This window comes from Cupressus sempervirens, chromosome 5 (genome assembly GCF_028749045.1).
Source record: "Cupressus sempervirens isolate cs-2001-9-10 chromosome 5, ASM2874904v1, whole genome shotgun sequence".
NCBI classification, from domain to species: Eukaryota; Viridiplantae; Streptophyta; class Pinopsida; order Cupressales; family Cupressaceae; genus Cupressus; species Cupressus sempervirens.
Genome location: NC_143122.1, coordinates 665,636,591 through 665,664,213, shown reverse-complemented (window position 1 = coordinate 665,664,213; position 27,623 = coordinate 665,636,591). Strand labels below are relative to the sequence as shown.

General features: G+C 36.5%; 1 protein-coding gene across 1 annotated transcript in view; it reads left to right on the top strand.

The window, feature by feature from the left end:
• The window catches only part of LOC149557673 (ribosomal RNA-processing protein), a 37,095-nt gene extending 28,709 nt beyond the window's left edge, over positions 1-8,386 (top strand). The window contains exons 3-4 of the mRNA XM_089832260.1: positions 7,433-7,568; positions 7,774-8,386. Coding sequence (XP_089688386.1) covers positions 7,433-7,568; positions 7,774-8,042 — 405 coding nt within the window. The 3' untranslated portion in view covers positions 8,043-8,386. The remainder of the gene's footprint in view (positions 1-7,432; positions 7,569-7,773) is intronic.
• Positions 8,387-27,623: the final 19,237 nt, after the last annotated feature.

The following is a 27,623-nucleotide window of genomic DNA, read 5'->3' as shown; positions in this document are numbered from 1 at the left end:
GGTTATAATGATTATTTCCATTATTGGCATCCAGCATAGAGGAAAAAGCATTATTTCAATCATGGTAAAAGTATCAAGTTTTCACCGAGGCTCTTGTAGCTGAAAATCAAATAGTAGAGGTCTGACACTTTCCAATAGACTATCACACCCTAGCACAACTGACCAATTGGAGCCAAAAATCTCCTTATTTCATCCTAGTGGCTAAATAAATTATCCTTATTTAAATATTTAATTACTAACATAGGAAAATATTTAAATATATTTAAATATTTCCTCAAGGGCCAACTAATAGCCAGATCACCTTCAGAAGGTGAAACTGAACTTGCCACCACCTGTGACTAATGCTGAATATCATGAAATAATCGACAGTTTCATCCCTCAAATCTAGGGATAACCCTAAAAAGTAGGAAGACCTCCGAATCTCTCGAAATTGAAACTAGGGGACGGTCTCCTATAACCTTAATGTTGGATGATACCTCCACCTCCTAGAAAGTAGGGGTCTCCTCCTATAATTAAGGAACTCCTCTGAATCGTGCCCTCACTGTCAAAAACTTCAAATCCGAACATAGTAACCCTAATTGAGCCTCTAAACACTCTTGCTAGCCTACGAGACTCCCTGATAGGCTAACTCACATATCATTTCTAGAAGAAGCTAAAGAGGGAACATGACACCTTTTCTGGAATGAACTTGGGTGATTTATCCTTTTTTACTATTTTTAGTAAGTCACGGTATCGACACTGGCTTTGTTAGTTGACAAAATGTTGGTAAATGCATTTCATGTTGGAATCTTGGCAGTTACTGTTGTCTAGAGTGGTTAAATTAAAATAAGATTTTAATTTTAAAGCTAAATATTTAACTTAAGCTTTATTTGATTTAATTAAATGGCTAAGTGGGTGCCTAAGGGGGAACAAGTTGTTTTAAATTAAGAGAATACCCATGAACCCAAATGGGGAATCTGTTTTTTGCCCAAACCCACGAACCTGAACTTGAACCTGAATCCGTCCCTGAACCCGAATTTGTAACTTAGGAAATTAAAATTAAATTGGAAACAAAAGTTGAAATCCTTGAAAGGGCTTGGGCTTTTGGAGGTATTTATGGAGCTCCGTCTAGGCATGTGTGGATTTGATATTGAACACAAAAGTTTGCTGGATTGAACTTGTTCATGCTTGTGGCATTTTTGAGGATGAAAACCCTTGCAGAGAACAACTTGATTAGTCCAAGATCTAACTTGGAAGATTGGTTGATGTTTTCAGAGTCATCGGTGTTGGATTTTCAGTTTATTTCTCCAGTTTTGAGCACACGAGATTAAGAAACAATTTTTGAACTAAAGGAGTTTTTGAACTAAAGGAGAGAGATTAAGGATTCATTGCAGATTTTTCAGCATCATATTGCTGGTGGACTCTTTCCTGGGGAGGCCATACAGATGGTTCTTGGCATGCCATAGACCCTACAAAAGCTAGCAATTCATTTCATGAGCAAAGAAAACCATCCTGAGGTGTGGCATCAAGGTTAAAGCGGTGCTGATTGCTTATTTTGTGAGCTAAAAAGACTTGTAATCATTCAAAGCAGACGTGTATGTTGGACATATCATTGTAATATAATTTACTATCTGGGTATTAGAGACTTCGATGATATATTGTAATCTGGTTCTGTAAATAAATCTGAAAATATTGCTGGTCCTAGGTATTCCTGAATATTGTGATTTGAAGAATTGTTTCTTTCAAAAGCATAGCTGCATTTATTTTTTTGCATTAACTTTTTCTGTATCTTCCTCTGTCTTTTCCGAGGAAACTCAAATCAGAAATATACGCACCAAAAAAAAGACTCAACATGATCCCCCAAGTATTGCTTTTATCAAATGTACAATATATATTCCCCATATAGAAGAGAAAATGGTAGGCTATGCATCTCTTGAATAAAGAAGTAGCTCTCGTGCCAATGGTTAGAGCTTGAAGATTGAAAACAATCCACCACCTACAAACAACAGGGAATTGTAGAAGCCATTCCCATAATTTGGACAAGTAGCGAATCTAATTCCAAATATGTGCCTCAATGCAACTGTAGTGTCCTTGTCGGGAAAAGATGTCTCCTTCAAAACAGGAATTGAATGCCCAATCAAAGAAGTGGAACTGCATCTCTTGAATAGAGAAGTAGCTCCTATGCCAATGGTTAGAGCTTGAAGAAAAAAAACAATCCACCAGCTACAAATAACAGGGAATTATAGAAGCCATTCCCATAACTTGGACAAGTAGGGAATCTAATTCCAAATATGTGCCTTTGAATGCAACCGTGGTGTTGTTGTTGGGAAAAGATGTTTCTTTCAAAACAAGAATTGAATGCCCAATCAAAGAAGTGGAACCAGGAGAGGGCACAATTTGAATTGCATTTGGAAACATTGAAGATGTGGTGACATCATTGCCATCAAATAGCTAATGCAGGTCTTCTAATGTGTCTGCAAGATTTGCATTGTGAGACTCTACAAACAAAGATAATATGTTTGATAAATAGGTGTCTTAATGAGGTGGATCTGGAAGACCGATATGATCTTATGGAACTGAAGTAGCAACAAGTGATGTTGGTGTAGAGATTTCAATGCATGTCAGTCAACTACATTGATCACTCTTGAATGATGTTTTTTTCCAGACAAGAAGTTTGATTGTGAACATTAGATATGTTTGCAAGTGGTGGGTTAAAAACAATCTAACAAACTGATGCTGCTTGCAATGCAAATTTGTTGTGATTGATCAAGTTCATAAAGAAGTTTCAAATCATCAGTACTCATCTATTTGTATAAGTTCTATTCTCACAATATTCACATTTGATTTTCTTTTGAATCAGAGAACTAAACCAACAAAAATAAATGTAGAATAGAAGAGCTGAAATGAAGTCCACCCAAAATGACAAAAATTCTTCATTTGTCAAGATGTCCAAGATATTTCCCAGAATGCATAAAACTGATAAAACTAAATAAAAGATTTTTGGTGTTGAATCTGAAAATCGTATGGATGGCTGGAAAGAGTTCATCAATATTGTCCTACACTACAAGAATTGAAGAAATTAGCAAAGAGATATGAGCTTGGAAGTAAATATGGATTGTTGGAAATCAACCAGCAATAAAATTTAGTAGCAACAAAATCTGGAAATATGATGATCAGCACCATCGGAAAGTGCTTAGAAGTAACTTCCCAATGACTTTTTTTTGAAAATTTGATACTGTATGCCCAAGTTACAACAAGGAAAAACAATGCCCTAATGATAAATGAATTGGGACACCCTTTGGTGGCTTTCTGGTGGGATGATGGTGAGTAGGGCAGCTAGGCATGGGGCAAAGTGGTAGCTGACATGTGGTGGCACTTAGAGTGGCAAAACTCAAGTTGCAATGGGCATTGCTTGTTGCAGTTAAGCCTCCGTGGTGGTGATCAAGGGCGATAACCTTGATATGTAGGAGATAATTTCCACAGCAAGTCAAATTGTGATATTGCTATCAGGATTTAATTGTGTCATTTTGAGTCAAACTCATTGACCCATGTTTCATGAGTAGTGATTCAACATGAATCCATCTCTCATGAGAATAAATGGAACACCTAGCACTTATTCGATCTAGGTGATGCTCATAGGGGTGAAGCATCGGGACTTCCCGCGAGGTCACCCGTCCCAGTACTACTCCAGCCTGAGCACGCTTAACTACGGAGTTTCCTCCATGGTTAAACCCAAAGCTTGCAACCCCATTTGCAAAACCTTCACCAAGCGTTGTGCCTTATGAACCATTCATTAGAAAGCCCCTTAAGGTCATCAATTGATAAGTAGGAGATAATTTCCACAGCAAGTCAAATTGTGATATTGCTATCAGGGTTTAACTGTGTGATTTTGAGTCAAACTCATTGACCCATGTTTCATGAGTAGTGATTCAACATAAATCCATCTCTCATGAGAATAAATGGAACAATTAACACTCATTGGATCTAGGTGATGCTCATAGGGGTGAAACATTGGGACTTCCTGGGAGGTCACCCATCCTAGTACTACTCCAACCTGAGCGCGTTTAACTACAGAGTTTCCTCCATGGTTAAACCCAAAGCTTGCAACCCCATTTGCAAAACCTTCACCAAGTGTTGTGCCTTATGAACCATTCATTAGAAAGCCCCTTAAGCTCATCAATTGATAAGTAGGAGATAATTTCCATAGCAAGTCAAATTGTGATATTGCTATCAGGATTTAACTGTGTGATTTTGAGTCAACTTGGTGAAGGTTTTGCAAATGGGGTTGCAAACTTTGGGTTTAACCACGGAGGAAACTCCATAGTTAAGCGCGCTCAGGCTGGAGTAGTATTGGGATGGGCTGGAGTAGTATTGGGATGGGTGACCTCCCGGGAAGTCCTGGTGCTTCACCCCTGTGAGCATCACCTAGATCCAATTAGTGCTAAGTGTTCCATTTATTGTCATGAGAGATGGATTCATGTTGAATCACTACTAATGAAACATGGGTCAATGAGTTTGACTCAAAATCACATAGTTAAATCCTGGTAGCAATATCACAATTTGACTTGTGGAAATCATCTCCTACTTATCAATTGATGAGCTTAAGGGGCTTTCTAATGAATGGTTCATAAGGCACAACACTTGGTGAAGGTTTTGCAAATGGGGTTGCAAGCTTTGGGTTTAACCATGGAGGAAACTATGTAGTTAAGCGCGCTCAGGTTGGAGTAGTACTGGGATAGGTGACCTCTCAGGAAGTCCCGGTGCTTCACCCTTGTGAGCATCACCTAGATCCAATGAGTGCTAAGTGTTCCATTTATTCTCATTAGAGATGGATTCATGTTGAATCACTACTCATGAAACATGGGTCAATGAGTTTGACTCAAAATCACACAGTTAAATCTTGATAGCAATATCACAATTTGACTTGTTGTGGAAATTATCTCCTACTTAGCAATTGATGAGTTCAAGGGGCTTTCTAATGAATGGTTCATAAGGCTCAACACTTGGTGAAAGTTTTGCAAATGGGGTTGCAAGCTTTTGGTTTAACCATGGAGGAAACTCCATAGTTAAGTGCACTCAGGCTGGAGTAGTACTGGGATGGGTGACCTCCTAGGAAGTCCCCGTGCTTCACCCTTGTGAGCATCACCTAGATCCAATGAGTGCTAAGTGTTCCATTTATTCTCATGAGAGATGGATTCATGTTGAATCACTACTCATGAAATATGGGTCAATGAGTTTGACTCAAAATCACACAGTTAAATCTTGATAGCAATATCACAATTTGACTTGCTGTGGAAATTATCTCTTACTTTATCAATTGATGAGCTTAAGGGGCTTTCTAATGAATGGTTCATAAGGCACAATGCTTGGTGAAGGTTTTGCAAATGGGGTTGCAAGCTTTGGGTTTAACCATGGAGGAAACTCCGTAGTTAAGCGTGCTCAGGCTGGAGTAGTACTGGGACGGGTGACCTCGCGGGAAGTCCCGGTGCTTCACCCCTATGAGCATCACCTAGATTGAATGAGTGCTAAGTGTTCCATTTATTCTCATGAGAGATGGATTCAGGTTGAATCACTACTCATGAAACATGGGTCAATGAGTTTGACTCAAAATCACACAGTTAAATCCTGATAGCAATATCACAACCTTGATATGTCTAGATGTTGGAAATTAAGTAATTGGGTCATATTTAAAAAAACAAATGTTTTGCCTCTAAAATGGCAAACAAAAGTACCGGGTTTAATTTGCGGACTGTAGCAAAAAAATGCTATTTCATAAATACCTCATTGGATATTTGGTAGAGTGCGAAAAAGTGATGCAGGAAGGGCCAATCTAGCATAGAATACATACAACACCATATCACGGATATGAATTTTGTATCATGTATGAAACTTCTTGACCAAAAAACTCAAGGCCTAGAAAATTAACCATAGGTTTTCGAAGCCCATTTTATTTTTTGGATAGGTGTTCTTTGGGGTTAAAGTGTTCTAGATGCAATGGTGATGTTTGTTTTGATCTAATGTTGCACTATTTGAAAGCTTAAGGTTGAAACTCTTAGAAAAGGGAAAGTAAATTGCAGATCTGAAGCTTTGATATGATGTTGGAATAATCCTTTCACACAAGAGAAGCAATTGATTTACTTTGAAGCCTGAGCATTACGTGCAAAAATGAACAATGACTGTTTAGCATAATATATAGCGAGAAACCTTTGGAAAAGACAAGAATGAAACCTTAGATAGAATCATGTTACCTTTCACACAAGAGAAACAATTGATTTACTTTGAAGCCTGCGCATTACATGCAAAAATGAATAATGACTGTTTATCATAATATATAGTGAGAAACCCTTGGCAATGAAACCTTAGATAGGATTATGTTAGATTCTGATATGTATTCTGATCCTATAACATTAGACACAAAAAATCACTACTGAAGCAAGCTAAGTATGCTAGTGTATATAGGACCTAATAGGAACAAACTAGTTGGAATATCTTTTCCACATTGACATTTCAAACTTCATTGCTATTGTTTCCTGGTGGTGTTATGCAGTAGAATTTTTTAAAGTGTATTTAGGAAATCACAGTGCGAAGCAGGTATGATTTTTTACATATCTAGTTTAGAGTCTTGTTTTTCTTCTGTAAGTGGAGGGAGGTTGAGGCAGGTTAAAGGAGGGAGTGACAGGATTCAATAGCAGACACTGACCTTTCTTGTTGTTTGTTTTCATTATCTCAAATTGAAATTCATTGGTGAATCAGAGTTTTCTAAGGCTGTTTTGGCTATGTATATATTTGGCAGTGGACACTTCAAGGAAGTTTATTGATTTTTAAGTAGTTCCCAAGCTGACTTGTTAACTTACCATGATAATATTAGTAGCTAAAAATAAACAAATCAGAAGCTTATCATAATGTTGTAATCCTATTTTTTTGGGACCACCTTCTAGGTCTTGATCTAATATAGCATTCAGCAGTGTCTGGTCAAAATTTTACTGAAGCTATAGATTACATTTGGAATTAATAGTGCTGAAATATTTTACTACAACGTGAAAATTGGGCAAATGTTTGTGAGAAAGACTTGCAGGGATTTTATCATTTTGGATTTTCTCTGCTTTAGATTGCTTGGTCTCAGTTGTATTATATATCAAAGTGATTCAAATTCATTGGTATGTGTGGGATGTATGCTAGATCTTTTCTCATTATGTTTTTGAAATGATTCTGATTTCATACCATGAATCATAAATTGCTTGTTTTCAGGTCTGACTGAAAGATCCATGGGCTCTTATGAGCTTTGCTAATGTGTATTTTAATCTACTTCACTTGTTTATCGTCCACCCCATTGATACCTAGTGTAAAGCACAGAAACAATATCCAGAATAATAAGCAGAAGTTGAGCTAATTATATACCAGTATGTCATTCTTACTTTTGATTCAATCTTGCTCTGTATAAAATCTGTTTCAGCGGAGGCTTGCAATCAAAATGGCTTATGGAGAGGCGTCTGAACAGCCAGAAGAAAATCCAGGTACCATCTTAGCTGGAGAAATAAGTGAAGATGAAGAGGAAGACAAAAACTCCTGTGATGTCTCCACTGTTAATGGTATGCTGAGTTCCCAAAAAGTAAATGCTTGGGAGAGTTTACCTGTGTAGGGTAAATTTTCAAGTGGAAAAAATTGCTGGTTATTGGCTTAAGTATAATCTAGCCTTCTTGTGATGTTTCTCGTGTCAGAAATTTTCAATGTTTGTCAGATTTGCCTTGGAAAATTAGATGCTGACTTAACATGGGTATGTTATGGATTCTGTAGGTACTCTTACTTATGAGGATGGAGAGACAACTACAATTGTACAGACTAGAGAAGTACATCCAGAGAAAAATGATTATGAAACACATCATCTAAATAGCTTTCAGAAATCAAAAGGAAAAGTCAAAATTCAAATTGCTAAAAAAAAGTCTTTCAAAAAGGTCAAGAAAGGAAAGAAGCATAGGAAGGGGAAGACGTTCAAGAAGGATGCATCTAATAGAATGAAAAAGAAGGGGAAGCACAAACAACAGCTTTCTCATATGTCTCACTGATTTTCGGTCATTAATCTTGTAATACATAGTACTTGTTAATTTTATCAGTTTGATTAGGGTTTATTGATATTCCATGGTATTGACTGGGTTTCATGCAAATAGGTTGAGTTGTCAGGTAATTTGTAATCTGAGGCAAGCAGTAAGTTAAAACTGTGATTTGGATATCTTCCTGAAGTAATTTTTACAAGATCAATCAACTAAATTGTCCTCAATACTTGTTAAGAGGATTTGTGGCTCTGCTGCTAGGATAGGCAAAGAGCTTTGCGCTGTTTGGGTTTTTGACAATGGCTTGAACTGAGGTGTTACATCCATTTTCCCCAATGATTGAATTCCATTTTCTGTAAGCTTAATTTTTGATCTGTAGTATCTATATTTTCCAAGATTTGTATATATTAGCTGCTTATAAAATGCAGGTGTAAAGTAGTGATGAGCATTTATTTATATATGTATAACTATTAACTATTAATCCATTTCTGCCAGTGACCTGCAGGATAACTACATGCAGGTGATAAATTTTTGTTGTTCAGTCTCTTGTTTATATTTTCATTGTTTTGTTTGTAAGAATGGATAAAAGAGGGCCAGTGCAATTGTTCACAAGTAAAGCATTTATATTCAACCTTTTTTTCGAATGAATTAGTATAACTATTCTAAATAATAACACAACTTGAAACCAAAAGATTTTGTTTTATTAATGAAGTTTCATATCGGTAGAGTAACGACAAAATCATTTTCCCATTATCTCCAAATGACGGTTTGGAGTTATCTTATGAAATGAATCCTTGTGGGGTGTTGGAAGATAACATATCAACAATTCAGGGCAAAGTGCGTAGAGATGATTGTTGTATGACTCAAAAATTGAGAAATTGTTGGATAATGAGTGTGTTGGCCGGAGGTTGGTGCCTCCGTCCCCTCTAGGTGAAGGTACTGTTTAGCATAGACAGATGGATTTGTGATAATGTTCTTAACTGTCTCCCGTGGATCCTTAATGTCTTTGGCTGTTGTGATGTTAATTGACAATTCAAGCTTTTGGTGTGATGGAAACGGTGATTCCAACAAGTGGTATTAGAGCGCCGGTTTATGGGTTCAAATCCCTTCGGGTAATGTTGAGGGGGGGATTGTTGGTAGGTTGGTGCCTCCATCCCCTCTAGGTGAAGGTGCCATTCAACATAGATTGATGTATTTGTGACGTGCTTAATCACCTCCCATGGATCCTTGTGTCTGGTTGTTGTGACGTTCATTGAGAACTCAAGCTTTTGGTGTAACAACAACGTCGATTTTAATAGTGGTTGTAGGAGCAAGCAACATTAGGTGATGTTCTAATTGTTCTATCATATTTGGTATAGCTACAAATAAAATAAGGAAGTCGAGCATTTCTTCTTTTCAACTAGTTTTCTCCACTTCAGGGTTGCTTTAAATAACATTGTGTTTTTCTCTTAACGCTCTCAATCACATTGGGAGAAGCCACCAACATTGAGCCTTTGACAAATTTAGGGAATTTATATTAATAGAAAGTGCTTTGTTAATAAACCTTTTACCCCCAAGATGTATTTGTTGAAGATAAGTGGTATAATTCCATGACAAAATGCTTAAATGCCATCAATATTGTGGTAAGCTAGTTGAAATCTATGGGTGTGAAGGTGGATACAAAAGACTAGTGTATCACTTTGTGATGTTCTTTGCTAGATTTATTGAACAATCTAGTTATGGTGATCAATACCTTCTCAAAGATGAAGTTCAGTGATGTGGTTAGTGTCTTTGTCAAATAAAGACAAGACAAGAAATATTATGATCTATAAATGTTGTATTGGTTGTTGAGGATGTCCAAAATGAAAAAAATGAGTAAGGACTTCAGATCTAAATTGAAGGGAAAAACCAAGTCTTATAGAAAATCTAAGCTTAACTATTAAAATTGTAACAAAACTAAGCACACAATGAAGGACTACAAGGAGGAAAATGTCAAGAAAGAATCCAATAATGGTATAAGTAAAAGACCTTATATGAAAGACACTAGTGATGTGATTGTTTTAAACCTTATTGCACATACATGTGAATGCATAGTTGATATCGAATGATTTTCTAGTCGAAAGAACATTGGCGCTGTGAAGGTTTATATAAGAGAACTCATCTCTCAGAGTGAAATATTACATTTAGAGATGAAACAATCAAATCTCTTATTGGCTTTGTACAACTTTTTGGAACATTGATGGTGGGAGGCTTATATAAGAGAGCTCATCTCTTAATATATTAGATGTTGCAAGAGTCAAATATTAAATTTAGAGACGAAATGGTCAAATATCTTTTTGGCTTTGTACAAACTTTTGGTTTGGTAAGGAACCTATTCTTAGTAAGCATGATGAATGCTATGGGTGTGTACATAGAAATCAATTAAGGAGGTAAGATGATTCATGGAGTCATGATGATAGCTAAGGAAGTTCATTTCGAAACTTTATTTCAGACAATTGAATGTAATAATTTGATAATCCTAATTTTGACAATCAAAAGTTCTAGATAAGAAGATTCTATTATAGGGTAAACACATTGGTGAGAAAAGCCTTAAGACTTCAAAATCTAAGAGTTTGGAGAGTGACAAATGAATTTCTCTATTGGTTTTGAGTTGTACAAACATTTTATTTATGGAAAGAAAAAAACATGTACAATGTTTTTGCTAGATATTTAGGGATTATGGAAATGATACATATGGATGTATGAGGTCTCGTTGATGTATTCTCACTTGAAAAATCTATGTTATGTTTTTTTTAATAATGCCCTCAAGCAAAATTTAGGGTTCTCTTTTATATAGAAACTTCAAGGCCTTCTTGAAGTTTAGTTTAAAGCTCTTGTAAACGATTAGATAAAGAAAAAAAATCAAGGTATTAAGAACAAGTAATGATAGATAATTTTATTTAGTAGAATTTGATATTTTTGTAAGGACAATAGTAAGCAACAATATAAGAAAAACCAACACTCTAAACAAAATGAAGTTATAAAGGGGGAATCAAATGACCTTAGTAAATAAATTTAATAGTAGGCCGAATGGAGCTAATTTGGACAATTTTGTATTATAGAAAAGTCATGAACATGTTATTGGATCAACAAATCTCTTATTTAGTTATTGTGGACGAACTCTTGAAGATGATTGTATTGGTAAGAAGCCTTCACCACAAAATTTAAAGTTTTCATTGCATGGTATGTGCATATGTGCCTAAGGAAAACAATTCAAGTTTCAAAGTAGAGAAATGTTTATATATTGAATACATCAATAGATATAAGGGGTAAACAATTTGAAATTTTGAGATGAAAGAAAATGTATACTCAAAATGTGTTCTCAAAATAGTTCAACTATCCTCCTAAGCATACATTTTGTTATAGATAAGAAAAAAATGTTGAAATCAAGGTTAACCATCGAGGATGTTGCTCAATTACAATTATTAAGGATGCTACTCTTTAACTTGAACCATGTTGGAAAATGTGCCTAAACCTTGTGTCCTAATGCTCAGACCATAAAAAATACAAATCTCAAGGTTCAAATTGTGAAGTTTGTCCCTAAAATATGTTAAGATCTCTCTTGGGAACTTTCATTGTTGAAATTTACTTTGAGGTCTTTAATTGAAAAAAATCATCAACCAATTTTTTGGATCAAAGTTTAAGACCTTGGGAAGTTATGTCCCCACCATATAGAAACAAAAAAAAATATTTTCTTTATGTTAAGAGTACTTAGAGCGAGTTATTGAGTAATTTATGATGCATGACACACGTAAGGTATATTGGAACACAAACAATGAAGACAAAATGAAGCACAAAATTTGACAAGTAAATATAATGTTATGCCAAATTATGACTAGTGTAATAAGTATTGCTATTTGTAGCTTGTGGACTCATCTTGGGAATTATTTATCAAATTTTGACTAGGGATTTGAACACCACATTTGGGTGGTTTGAGCCTACAATTTTATAAGGTTCACATATGATTTATGTAGTACTATTTATGTTACTAGGATATACCCAAATATGTATTTAGGTAGAATCTTTCATGAAGGATTAAGCATATTTGTATCCCAACCCACATGCTATTGACAATACAATTGATTAGAGATTTGGAAGTTGATTCTTGAAAGAGTTCTCCTAGATTAAATGCTTTGTTATGGTTGTGTATTTATTCCATGTTTGAATTGTTTATATTTTTCTTTTACAAATCTATTCTTGTAGACTAGTTATGGAACTTTTATCTAGACCCTTTCATTTGGTAACTAAGTTTGATAATCTTGGTTATTGGTTGTTAGGGGTAGAAGTTTTTGTTGTTTAAATTAATCTTGGTTTGAGAGAGATGTGTGTAGAATAAGTATTTTTTTTGTGAGAAAATGTAAAACACATCTTGTAGGGGGATGGAAACATTGAATGACATGCCCGCCCATGTTTGCTATGCCCGCAAGGGCGATTGCTTCCGGATCAGCTACTGCCTTTGCGCTGGCCTCTCTGTGGCCCTCTTCCTTGGGCGTGGTTGAAGTTGGGTTTGGCTTGGCATCTCCCGTGAATGCATTCTTCCATGGTGATGCCCTAGATGGGATTCAAATTCTATCCTCCCTCGGGGCTGGTTTTGGAGTCCTCTCTGCGGTTGCTCTTGCTGGGATGACTTTTGCTCTGCCTCGTGGTGCTACGGGTAGACCCGCCATCTCTTACGTTGATGTTGTTGCTTATGAGGCTGACATTGGAGGTCGGGTTGTGCAGTCGGGGCTCCGTGTTGTTGTGCCTGTCGCTATAAGTAACCTGATTATGATTGATTTAGAGTCTGATATTGTTGATGAGATCTCCACTTATGTGGATGATTTCTCTTCCATCGTTGCTATTTTTTGTTTTAAGGGTTTCTAGCCCTCTTTGTTAGATTTGCATGCCTAGATCTCATGAGTTTGGGAGCCCCTTATTTCGGAAACAACCCAGATTTACCCTGTGGCAAGGGGCTTTTTCATTGTGAAATTTGCTACTACTGAAGATAGAAATGCCATCCTGTGCCGTGGTTTCTCACGGGGGGAGAAGTTCCCTTGATGACTAAACCTTGGTATAAGGATTTTGACCCGTTGATATAATCATCTTATAAAATCTCGCTGTGGGTTAGGTTGCCAAATCTCCCCCTTCACCTATGGTTGGATTCAGTCCTGCAGGTAGTGGGGGAGGCCCTCGGGGACTTCTTTGTTAGAGTAAATAATTATTATTTATGCTTTTACTTAAGTTTACTTAGGTTAATGCATTTAGTTATTAGTTGTCAACATGAGAGTTTGTTCTTATTTATGTCATACTTATCTTCTCACCTTGATCGAGGATATTCCACCTTTTGTGGACGTATGCTTAGTTGTCATAATTATCTCCTAGCACCTTCTAGCTTGTTCTAGAAGGCTCCTTGAGGCCTTTATATTCAGGCTCTCCTATTGTATTTTCAACTCATATCTTTTCAACTCATATTGTATAGCAATACATTTTCATTGTTGCAATATTTTCTCCTAGTTTGTTTAGTTTCTCCAAGCTCCACCCTTCCTTCTTTGGTTTCCCTTCAATAGGTTATTTGCATGCAAGTGATCTTGGCAAGCTGTGGAGTTGGCTTTCATCAACTTCTACATGGTATTAGAGCCTCCCTACTGCTTCCAAGCTAAATGATTTTTGAAGCCGCGATTCAGAGACACAAACTCTGGTTTGTTTGTGATTTTTTTTCTTCAATCAGGGGGAAGAGCATTTTTTCAGTTTTTAAATGGACACTGCCATTGAGTTTAGAAGGTCCATTACAGTCAGGATCCATATAAAATTTGTCTATTTTGGACACATCTGGGAGACAAATCTTTTTTGGTCGGAGGCCATATGGACGCATTTTTTTGCATTTATTGTGAAAAAAATAAAAATTCCCAGGGTTGCCTAGCGGCCATCGCGACCCCGCCTGTGCATCGCGCAGGCACATTGCCACCAGCAGCGCAATCGCAACGCTGTTGTTGCTTCGCGGCCATCGCTGTGCCATCGACCCTCCACCCTCCAGGTGGCGCCACCAGCGACAGCCGCCCCTGCGGCCACCGTTGGCGACCACCCTGTCGCCGCCCACCTGCAACCCTGCACAACAACGATGGTTGGCATGACCAATGTGTGCTGCATGGAACTTGCCACGTGGCCATTGCCACATCAATGCATAGACAACTCACCTTCCATGTGGATGCCACGTGGCACATTTTTTTTTCTTCTGCGATGACCCCCTTGCCGTCAATTTTAAGCCAGTGACTTGCTGATGTCAGCATGGCATCAGCACTGCATCAACATACTTGCAAGCACTCTAGGTCCTTTTTTGACATACTCGCAATTTTTTGGCAATAACTTGAGCATACAGATGTATTTTTTTGATTCGAAAGAAGTGCGGGAAAGTTGGTTCCAAGATGATTGGTGTAGGTATTTTGTGGTTTTGATGCAATTTTGTTGTCTTTTTTGCAGTCAAAGTTGGATATTCTATTTTTCACTCTGGCAAGCTTATCTTGTGCGTCCCATTTCCGTTTTTTGAAAATGTTATATTTTTAGAAAGATGGTTTTGTCATCTTTTTAGAAATGCTGTCATTTCCTTCAGATTCTTCTCCATGCTCTTTCTATCATGTTTTTGGCATTTTTGCTCTATGGTGGATATCTTGGGTGTTCTAGGTCCGAGGATCGTTTTCATGACATGAGATATTTTTTTTTTGGTTTGTACTATCTATTGTATCATTTTTTTCTCTTTTTGATCATTGTTGATATCATTTGTAAGCATCTTTATGCAAACACACTAAGATAAAGTGCCACTCTTGCATTCCGAGTTCATGAACATTGTTTTGAGACATTTGTACTAGCACTATTTTATAAAACACGATGGGGGGCTTAGTTGTTGCCATTTTTGTGCGCTCTTCCTTTGTCAATTGAGTGTTTCTTCCACGACATTAGCCCCATGATGTGTTAGTGACACGTGCCTTTATAGGTATTTGTACCTCTTCCTCTCTCTCTCGCTGTTCTTGGTTCTTTTTGCAGAGGATTTCGGCCCACCTTTTTAGTTGCCTGTCATCTCACCCTGTCTACATTAAGGGGGGGTTAGTTTGTTGTTTCTAATGCTTTCTTGGTTCGATGGTTCGATAGTGTGAGCTATGTATTCAATATTTGATCCTATATACTAGGCGATTGTAGTGGCTGGCTACCTATGCATTTCGATGAGATGGATCATCTATCATACAGACACTCTTGGTTTGTGCCTTCTATTTCCATGGAGGATCTTCAGATTAGCAATTTCTTTTTGATAGAGTTTGCGACTTCTTCATGCTTTAGTGATGTTCTTCATGATCACTCTTTGTTCCTATTTTCTGGGACATTCCTCTAGTTGGAGGCTTCTTCAGTCCTTCACTAGATTTTCAGTTATCTCTTTTTGGAGAGCAGTTTTTCCCATTGTGTTTTCTCCTTTGTCTTCGGCTTATAGAGATTTCTTTGCATTTATTCATGGGTACCTAACATGGCCTCATTGACAGGACCCATTCTACATTTCATCTTAGCTTTTGTGAGCTTAAGTGCATTCCCTAAAGTTGCACTTAAGGGGGGTGTTAGAGTAAATAATTATTATATACGCTTTTACTTAAGTTTACTTAGGTTAATGCATTTAGTTATTAGTTGTAGTCTAGGAGTTGTTGACACCTTGAGAGTTTGTTCCTATTTAAGTCATACTTATCATCTCATCTTCATCGAGGATATCCCACCTTTTGTGGACGTATGCTTAGTTGTCATACTTATCTCCCAACACCTTCTAGCTTCTTCTAGAAGGCTCCTTGAGGCCTTTATATTTAGGCTCTCCTATTGTATTTTCAACTCATATCTTTTCAACTCATATTGTATAGCAATACATTTTCATTGTTGCAATATTTTCTCTTAGCTCCACCCTTCCTTCTTTGGTTTCCCTTCTACAAGTTATTTACATGTAGGTGATCTTGGCAAGCTATGAAGTTGGCTTTCATCAACTTCTACACTTCTTTCTGGTTGATACTGTGTCTTCCAATGTGTTTTGAACGATGTATGCTCGCATTCTTGTGGAGATCAATGTCTCCAAGGGACTCCTTGAAAAGATCAAGTTGGTCTCCCCTCTTGGATCTTGGATTCAACTTCTTGATTATGAGGGTACCCCCTTCTGATGCAGGAAATGCCACAAGACCAACCACCTTGCTGCTTGTTGCTCCTTTGAAAAATCTAGTTTGAAGAAGTCACCTTCTTGGTGGAAGTGGGTCTCGGATGATCACTACATGGTTTAGAAAGCCCTCTTTGTTGCGTATAGTGCCTCTTCTTTGGAAACTTTGGTGGCGGATTCGATTTCTATCTTTGATGGTACAAATGTTGTCCCAACGGTGGTGACCTCTTTTGCTCTCCCTTTTTTGGATTATGTCACTAGTGTTTCGACTCTAGCCCCTCTTGTGGCTTTGTCTCTTGATGTTGCTACTATCCCTTCTTTTATTGTGGTCCAGATTTCTTTCCAAGCTACGAGGGTTTTTGGGGCTGGTTGTGGTGTTGCTAACTTTGTGTGGAAAAAGTTGATAGTATGCTGGAGGATGGATGGACACCAGTAAAAAGAAAAAAGGTCAAGCTCTCCACTCGAACTTTTGACATGGCATTACGTTCTCAAAAGATGGGACAGAAAGGGAAATCTTGAGTCGCTGTCCCTTTTTGGCTCTCCTGGCTTTTTTTGGCTTGTTGTACTATGTAGTTTGACATGGTTAGGGACTCATCATCAATCTCTTTTTTAACCATGGGGTTTTAGGCACCCATTCAAAACCTATTTTTGTGGCTAAGGAGTACTGTGTTATCTATGTTGCCACCCTAGTCACCATGTTCTGGTTGGTGACTTGTTTCACCTTTGGGCTATAGTTTTGTTTTGGTTAGTAAAAGGGTTTCATGCACCCTTCAAAACCTTTTTTCCTTAACCAAAAACATTGAATGACATGACTTCGAGCTACAAACAATTTTTAATAAAGTAGAATTTGTGAGAAAATCAAGATTTATTGGGCCTAGTCAGTGGAAGCAAACTTAAAACCATCCAACAAAAAGATTGAGATATGTATGAAAAAAAGTTAATGAACCTCACTTGATACTATCGGATAGATTTAGTGCTCCTAAATGTTTAGAACAAGCCACCTCTTGTGCCTTGTGAGAAATGGGAAAAATTTATTAAGCCAAATCCCATGGAGAATAAAGTTTTTCTATAGAATAAATTATATTCATCAAAGGCATGCATGATGACACCTGGTAATATGAGCGCCTTTAAATGCATTCAATACCATGGTTGTCTAGTTGAACTTCATTAGTTTGTAGAAATAAGATGAGGATCAAAGTATTCACTTCTTGGTTCTTCACCCAAAGTGTAGGACAACTTGATTATCATATTTGAAGAGGTGGTGGATTTTTCCTTTCAAAGAAGAAAAGGAGGAAAACTCTAAATATATCAAAGATGCCTTAGTTTTCAAGGTAGAGTGAATGGAAATTAAAAAAGAAAGACAAGAAACAAGATCATGTGAGCTCTATGTTTCAAGAAACAAGATCATGTGAGATCTATGTTTCATAGGAGAACTAAGTCTCTTGACACATGGAAGGTGAAATTTTGGAAGCATGGTAACTAGAAAGGACTATGAGTGATGATATAGATGAAAATAAATCTTAGAATGCATATGATCCTTTAAATGTAACCTTAGCTACATATATATGAATGATAGACTCCAATGATTCTCTTCACATGATTTCTCATGCTAAGTATTTTAAGAAGTATACTAATATTCATAGTGTAAAAGTCTACTTCGATGGTGATAGAATCTTCATATTTGTCAACCTTGAATAAATCAATATCCATTTCATTGATGAGGGTTTAAAAATCCTTTCTAGAGTTTTGTACATCTTGGTTTTGGCTCAAAACTTGCTATCTATATGAAAGACAAGTGATGTGGGGGATGTAATTCAATTGTAACAAAGAAGTTCACAAGTTGGGTTGTGTCAGCATAATTTTTTCTAAGGGAGATAATTCTAGAACTTTTTTGTGTTTTGATGCAAGTACATTTAATGCACAATTCTTTTGTACACATAGTTAAGAGATCATCAACTAGTTCACTTTTGTCTTCAAAACCTATTGTGATAAAATTCTTGTACAAATATTTTAGAACTGCTGTATTATTGATATGGGCTTAAGGGCCTTGAAAATCAAAACTATTTATTGATGGGTTAATTAATAGTGATTTGGATTTGGATTTATGAAAATATTTACCTATATGCAAAATAAAATCACTTTTAGCTTTGCTTTAGCTCTTCCAAAGTTGAGGGTGCTTTAGATTTGTCACATAGTGGTGTTTTTGATCCCATAAGAGTCCTTTATTTGAAAAATATGTATTAGTTTCCTTTATTAGTGTCTTCACAAAAAAAATTTCTTTCCAATTAAGAAGCAAAATTTTGAGATCTTCTATCAAGGCATATGCACCAAGATGTGGTGTACAAAAAGGTGGAAACCATGAAAAAAGTCAAAACTACACATAACACGATCACATTATGTGTTCTTTTTCGTGATCATGTTATGTGTAATCTTAGTCAAATTTCAAAATGGGGCTTGGCTCATTAACGAGCTCAGAAAATAACATTAAATAATTTGATCTTAGACATAACATGATCACATTATGCTTAACAAAACACAATTGCATTATCAAGAACTAAAAGCATTGCATCTAGTTCTCCATAACCCCATCAGGTTATGTAGAACCAGAAGTGATGAGAGAGATTGAGAGAGATATATAGAGACGAGGGTGGGGAAGGAGATGCAAGGGAGGAGAGAGAGAGAGAGAGAGAGAGAGAGAGAGAGAGAGAGAGAGAGAGAGAGAGTTCACATTGCTCTATTGATAATTCCACAACACTTGCCACTTCTCTATCTAAATACATATGCACTAAAGACCTTATGCCACTACTGGACTCACTAGTAGATGATAAGTATTCATCATCATCATCTGACATAGTCTCACATGCATATTGTTAGGATTAAACCATGGAAAAAAAATAACAATTACATGCAAATATAACCATTAGCATAAAATCATAGATCACACAGAAAAGAACACAAGGCACCAAGATTTTATGTGGTTCACCCAATCCCTAGGCTACATCCACCAAACAACAAGTATGATATTATTACGATCCAGTGATTATAACCTGATTACAATCCGTAATCCCTTACAACTCAATACTGCCATAGGAACCAATTTCGCATCACAACTATAAAACAACCCTAACCCTAAGCCCTTTTATACAAGTATTAAATTGCTTTAGGGTTACTACATGTTGGCCATAAATTGGCAAATATTATTCATTACTTTATTGGCGAATCTATGAATGGCGAATCTACAAACAATACCAAATTTTTTTAAAAAGAATTTATAAAGTATGTATAGTACTTTCCTGATCAATGACCACAAACTAAAAATCTCCCACTTGGGAACTAATCAGGCTACACACTAAACAACAATCTCCCACTTGGAGACTGATCTTGTAGTGATTTCACTACTCCATGAGGCTCCCACTGGATCAAACCACCCTAGACTCTGTTGTTTTGTTATTCATGTTCAGTCTAGAAGACTAACCAAAGCTAAAGAGGAGATTAGCTTCTTCCTTTTAACTACTTTTGTCAACATATCTACTGGATTATCATTTGTATGTATCTTCTCCAGCTTTAACTATCCATCCTCCAAAACTGACCGAATAAAATTGTACTACAACTGGATGTGTTTGGTCTTTGAATGTAGAGCTGAATTCTTTGCAAGATCAATGTCACTCTGACTATCTGTGAACAAATAGTTATCTTTTTGAGAATGTCCCAATTCTTCCAAGAAGAACTATAGCCATATGATCTCCTTGGCTGCCTCTGTAGCAACTACATACTCTGCTTCTATAGTGGATAACACATTAATCTTCTATAACCTAGAAACCTAGCTCATGGCTGCCCCACCAATAGTAAAGACATAACCTATAGTACTCTGCCTGGTATTAATATCTCCTGCCAAATCTGAGTCAACATAGCCCTATAAATCAATAGTAGAGCCAGCAAAGTGTAAACACTTATTGGATGTTCCTCTCAAAATTCTGACAATCCATTTGATTGCACTCTAACGCTCAATTCCTGGATAACTCATATACCTACTAACAACTACCACCGCATGTGCAATATCTGGCTTAGTACATACCATAGCATACATCAAGCTTTCAATAGGTGAAGCATAGGGAACCTTGGACATCTTATCTTCTTCTTCTTGTGTCTTAGGACACATTCCTTAGTCAACTTCAAATGACTAGGTAAAGGTGTGCTGACAACTTTAGCATTCTCTAAAGAGAAAATTTGTAACACCTTCTTAACATAATCAGCCTGAGATAGCATCAATATTCTGTTCTTCCTATCTTTGCAAATCTTCATACCAAGGATTTGTTTTGCTACCCCCAAATCCTTCATAGCGAATGCATGTACTAATTGGCATTTCAACCCCTTAATGTGATCCATGTTAGACCCAGCTACAAGCATATCATCAACATATAAACATAAAATAATGTAGCTATCATCATCCAACCTCTTAAAGTAGACACAATGATCTGAATAACACCTACTATAACCATGCTCATGCATAAAACTAACAAATTTTAGATACCATTGCTGAGGTGCTTGCTTCAAGCCATATAAACTTTTCTTCAATTTTCACACTAATATCTCCTTACCTTTGACCGCAAATCCTTGTGGTTGAGCCATATATATCTCTTCATCCAAATCTCCATGAAGGAAGGTTGTTTTAACATCAAGATGCTCTAAATACAAATCTTCAGTAGCCACAAGACTTAAAATAGTATGGATAGAAGTCATCTTAACAACAAGAGAAAATATCTCATCAAAATCAATGCCCTTTTTCTGTGCAAATCCTTTCAGAACTAACTCGGCTTTAAGTATTTTCTTACCTCCTTCCTCTTCTTTCATCCTATGAACCCACTTATTCTGTAAAGCTCTTTTACCTGTAGGCAACTTGCAAAAATCCCAAGTTTTATTTTTCAGCAAAGAGTCAATTTCTTCTTTCACTGTAGACTCCCACTGAATCTTAGTATCCATGTACACAACTTCATCATAACTTTCAGGTTCACTAGCATCAGTAAGTAAAATAGAATACAAACAGGGAGACAACCTTTGTGGAGGTCTAATTTGCCTTGTTGACCGTCTAACATTCATCAACGTGTGTGGTATTTGTGGTTTTGGTTGTTGCACATCATAAGGAATGGCTGGAACATCATCTTTTGGAGTATCATCCAATACTACATAATCATCTTCTTTCTTCTCATGTTGCTGCAACAAATCTTTACACAACACTTTCTCATTGAATATGATATCTCGACTTCTTACAATTTTTTGATTTTCAAAATCCCAAAGCCTATGACCAAACTCATTGATACCATATCCAACAAATACACATTTCTTTGACTTAGCTTCTAGCTTGGTTCTATTTTCAGAATCTATGTGAGCAAATGCTTCACAACTGAAGGTTTTGAGAAAAGAATAACTCACCTTCTTACCAGTCCATGCTTCCTCTAGAATACCACAACCCAAAGGAGTAGAGGGACCTTTATAATTAAATATAAAATAGTATTGACATCCTCTTCCCACATATGTAAGGGCAACCCAACATGCAACTTCATGCTCTTTGCACGCTCCATTATAGTCCTGTTCATCCATTCAACCACTCCACTTTCCTGTGGAGTCCTTGGAACAATTTTTCGTCTACGAATACCATTAATGGAGCAATAATCTTCAAATTCATAATATCAATACTCACCACCATTATCAAATCTGAGACATTTTAATTTCTTACCAATCTCATTTTCAACAAAGCATTTCCATTTCTTAAGAGTTTGAAATACATCAGATTTCTGTCTAAGGAAACAAACCCATACTTTTCTAGTTACATCATTAATAAATGTAACATAATAATGAGAACCTCCAAGGGAAAATACCTGAGCCAGTCTCCATACATCAGCATGCACAAGCTCTTATTTTTTTTTTTTGTTTTCCTTCCCAGTCTTCACAGAACTAACTCTCTTTTTTTTTCTATACATGCAACTTTCATAGAAATCCATATTAACACATTTTAGACCTGGTAAAACTTTCTTTGAATGAAGTACTTTTATACCTTTCTCACTCATGTGGCCAAGTCTGTTGTGCCACAACGCTATATCAGAATCTACAACTATTTGTTCTCCCTACTTAACTGCAACAATTGTTCCTGAACATTCTTTTTTCTTTGAAACAATTAAAGTAGAAGGAACAATATTACTTGTACAAAGATATAAGGTGCCTACTTTCACACCTTTTTCTACTACAAGGGAACCTTTTGAAACTTTCCAATTTTTATCATTAAAAACAACTACACAACCCTCATCACCGAGTTGCCATACTGAGATTAAATTCTTACTCAGCCTTGGATAATGTCTTACCCCATGTAGTAGCCAATGATTTCCATTCTACAACTTAATCTTAATTTTTTCCTTTCCAACAATTTGACAGGGTTCATTATCCCCCAAATAAACAAGTCCAAAATCCCCTTTGATATAATCAATGCTATAAGGTGTAGCATGAAATGGAGCACCATTCATGGTCAAGTGGGAGTCTCACAGTCAAGTGGGAGCGATGGCAGACTGATCAGAAAAGTATTGTACATACTTTATAAATTCTTAAATTTTTTTTTCATACTATTCGTAGATTCACCACTAAAGTAATGGCTAATATTCACCAATTTGTGGCCCACATGTAATAACCCTAAGTGGTTTAATACTTGTATAAAATGGCTTAGGGTTAGGGTTGTTTTATAGTTGTGATGCAAAATTGGTTCTTGTAGCGGTATTGAGTTGTAATGGATTACATATTGTAATTAGGTTATAATTACTGGATCATAATAATATTGGACTTGCTATTTCATGGATGTAGCCCAAGGATTGGGTGAACCACGTTAAATCTTGGTGCCTTGTGTTCTTTTCTGTGTGATCTATTATTTTCTATTATTGGTTATATTTGCATGTAATTGTTATTTTCTGTCTTTGGTTTAATCCTAACAAGTGATATCAGAGCACGGTTGTTTTTTTAGTTATCCTTTGTAGGAAAGTCTCACAGTTGAGTGGCAGTCTCACAGTCAAGTGGGAGCGATGGTAGACAAGGGTAAGATGAGGGTTGATAGGTTTAATGGGCAAAACTTCTAGTTATGGAAGATGCAAATGGAAGATTATCTTTATTAGAAGGATTTATGGAAGCTGTTAGAAGGAAAAGCCAAGAATTAGGGATCTATGTCAAATGACGAATGGGATCTTTTAGACGGAAAGCCACTTGGAAGAATTTGGTTATGCCTAGCACCATCAATGGTATTTAATATTACAAAAACAAAGACAATAGAAGAATTGATGCAAACCCTAACGAAACTATATGAAAAGCCCTCTTCTTCAAACAAGGTATTTCTCATGAAGCATTTATTTAATATGAAAATGAAAGAAGGTGGATCTGGTATAGATCATTTAAATGAGTTTAATACTATTACTAGTTAGTTATCTTCTATGGGTGTCAATTTTTATGAAGAAATTAGGGCTCTTTTGATTTTGTGTTCTTTGTTTGAAAGCCAGAATAGCTTGGTAAGGGCTGTGAGTAATTCTTTTCCTGGATCTAGTACCCTAAAATATGATGATGTGATCGGTGTTATTTTGAGTGAAGAAACTTGTAGGGAAACCTTAGGTGGATCTACATCAGGAAGTTCTTTGAATGCACAAAGCAGGGGTAGAACGACTAAGAGAGGAAGTAACTCTGGAAATTGTGGGAAATCAAGAGGAAAGTCAAAGGGGAGGAGGTCTCAATTGAGAGGACCCAATGACTGTTGGTACTGTGAGAAACTATGTCGTAAAAAGAAAGATTTCTAGAATCGAAAGAAAAATGAAGGAGATAAATCAGATGGAGACAAGGAAGAAAATGTGGTAAGTAACAAATCCGAAGAGGATGCTTTGCTTCTATCTTTAGAAAGTGTTGATGATTTATGGGTTTTAGATTTTGGTGCTTCTTTTCATGCTACACCTCATAGATGTTATTTCATTGATTATGTCCAAGGGGATTTTGGACTTGTTTATTTGGGGGATAATGAACCCTGTTAGATTGTTGGAAAGGGAAAAATTAAGATTAAGTTGTAGAATGGGAATCATTGGCTACTACATGGGGTAAGACATGTTCCAAGGTTAAGTAGGATTTAATCTCGGCAGGCAACTCGGTGATGAGGGTTGTGTAGTTACTTTTAATGATAAGAATTGGAAGGTTTCAAAAGGTTCCCTTGTAGTAGAAAAAGGTGTGAAAGTAGGCACCTTATATCTTTGTATAGGTCATATTGTTTGTTCTACTTTAATTGTTTTAGAGAAAAATGAATGTTCAGGAATAATTATTGTAGTTGAGTAGGGAGAACAAATAGTTGCTGTAGATTCTAATACATCACTGTGGTACAAAAAACTTGGGCACATGAGTGAGAAAGGTATGAAAGTACTTCATTCCAAGAAAGTTTTACCAGGTCTAAAATGTGTTAATATGGATTTCTATGAAAGTTGTGTGTATGAAAAACAAAAGAGAGTGAGTTTTGTGAAGACTGGGAAAGAAAACAAAAAGGAGAAATTAGAGCTTGTGCATACTGATGTATGGGGACTAGCTCAAGTATCTTCCCTTGGAGGCTCTCATTATTATATTACATTTATTGATGATGCAACTAGAAAACTATGGGTTTATTTCCTTAGACAAAAATTTAATATATTTAAAACTTTTAAGAAATGGAAATGCTTGGTTGAAAATGAGACTGGTAAAAAATTAAAATGTCTCAGATCTGATGATGGTGGTGAGTATTGCAGTCATGAGTTTGAAAATTATTGCTCCACTAATGGTATTTGTAGACAAAAAACTATTCCAAGGACTCCACAGGAAAATGGAGTGGCTAAAAGGATGAACAGGACTATAATGGAGCGCACAAGGAGCATGAGGTTGCATGCTAGGTTGCCCTTACACATGTGGGTGGAGGCTGTCAATATTGCTATATATTTGATTAATAGAGTTCCTTCTACTCCTTTGGGCTGTGGTATTCTAGAGGAAGCATGGACTAGTAAGAAGGTGAGTTATTCTTTTCTCAAAACCTTCGGCCATGAAGCATTTGCTCACATAGATTTTGAAAATAGAACCAAGCTAGAAGCTAAGTCAAAGAAATGTGTATTTGTTGGATATGAAATTAATGAGTTTGGTTATAAGCTTTGGGATTTTGAAAATCAAAAAATTGTAAGAAGTTGGGATGTCATATTCAATGAGAAAGTGTTGTACAAAGATATGTTGCAGCAACATGAGAAGAAAGAAGATGATTATGTAGTGCTAGATGATACTCCACAAGATGATGTTCCAACCATTCTTGATGATGTGCAACAACCACAACCACAAATACCACACACACCGATGAATGTTAGATGATTAAGAAGGTAAATTAGACCTCCACAAAGATTTTCTCCCTCTTTGTATTCTATTTTACTTACTGATGCTGGTAAACCTAAAAGTTATGAAGAGACTATGCAGGTGGATACTAGGATTCAGTGGGAGTCTACAATGAAAGATGAAATGGACTTTTTGTTGAAGAATAAGACATGGAATCCTGCAGGTAAAAATGCTTTACAAAATAAGTGGGTTTACAGGTTGAAAGAAGAGGAAGGAGGTAAGAAAAGATTTGAAGTTAGGTTAGTTATGAAAGGATTTGCATAGAAAAAGGGCATTGATTTTGATGAGATATTTTCTCTTGTTGTTAAGATGACTTCTATTCCTACTATTTTAAGTCTTGTGGCTACTGAAGATTTGCATTTGGAGCAACTTGATGTTAAAAAAACCTTCCTTCATGGTGATATGGACAAAGAGATATATATGGCTCAGCCATAGGGATTCACGGTCAAAGGTAAGGAGAACTTAGTGTGCAAATTGAAGAAAATTTTATATGGCTTGAAGCAAGCACCTCAGCAATGGTACCTAAAATTTGATAGTTTCATGCATGAGAATGGTTACAGAGGTGTCATTTAGATCACTATGTTTACTTTAAGAGGTTGGATGATGACAACTACATTATTTTATGTTTATATGTTGATGATATGCTTGTAGCTGGGTCTAACATGGATCACATTAAGATGTCAAAATGCCAATTAACACATGCATTTGATATGAAGGATTTGGGGGCAGCAAAACAAATCCTTAGTATGAAGATTTGTAGAGATAGGAAGAACAAAACATTGATGCTATCTTAGGCTGATTATGTTGAGAAGGTGTTGCAACATTTCTCTATCGAGAATGCTAAAGCTGTCAGCACACCTTTACCTAGTCATTTGAAGTTGACTAAGGAGATGTTTCCTAAGACACAAGAAGAGGAGGATAAGATGTCCAATGCACCCTATGCTTTAGCCGTAGGAAACTTGATGTATGCTATGGTATGTACTAGGTGAGATATTGCACATGCAGTGGGAGTTGTTAGTAGGTATATGAGTCATCTAGGAATTGAGAATTGGAATGCAGTCAAATGGATTCTCAGATATTTGAGAGGAACATCCAATAAGTGTTTACACTTTGGAGGCTCTACTACTGATTTACAAGGTCATGTTGACTCAGATTTGGCAGGGGATATTGATACTAGGTGTAGTACTAGAGCTTATGTCTTTACTATTGGTGGGGTAGCCGTGAGCTGGGTTTCTAGGTTACAAAATATTAATGCATTATCCACTATAGAGGCAGAGTATTTAGCTGCTATAGAGGTAGCCAAGGAGATGATATGACTATAGTTATTCTTGGAAGAATTGGGACATCCTCAAAAGGATAATTATTTCTTCATAGATAGTTAGAGTGCCATTCATCTTGCAAAGAATTCAGCTCTACATTCAAAGACCAAACATATCCAGTTGCGGTACCATTTCATTCGGTCAGTTTTGGAGGATGGATAGTTAAAGCTAAAGAAGATACATACAAATGATAATCTAGTAGATATTTTGACAAAGGTAGTAACAAGGGAGAAGCTAAACTCCTCTTTAGCTTTGGTTGGTCTTCTAGACTAAACATGAATAACAAAACAACAGAGTCTAGGGTGTTGGTTTGATCCAGTGGGAGCCTCATGGAGTAGCAAAATCGCTACAGGATCAGTCTCTAAGTGGGAGATTGTTTTTTAGTGTGGAGCCCGATCAGTCCCCAAGTGGGAGATTGTTAGTTTGTGGTGACTGATTAGGAAAGTATTGTACATACTTCATAAATTCTTTAAATATTTTTGGTACTATTCATAGATTCGCCATTCATAGATTCACCACTAAAGTAATGGCTAATATTTGCCAATTTATGGCCGACATGTAGTAACCCTAAAGCAGTTTAATACTTGTATAAAAGGGCTTACGGTTAGGGTTGTTTTATAGTTGTGATGAGAAATTGGTTCTTGTGGTGGTATTGAGCTATAAGGGATTACAGATTATAATCAGGTTATAATCATTGGA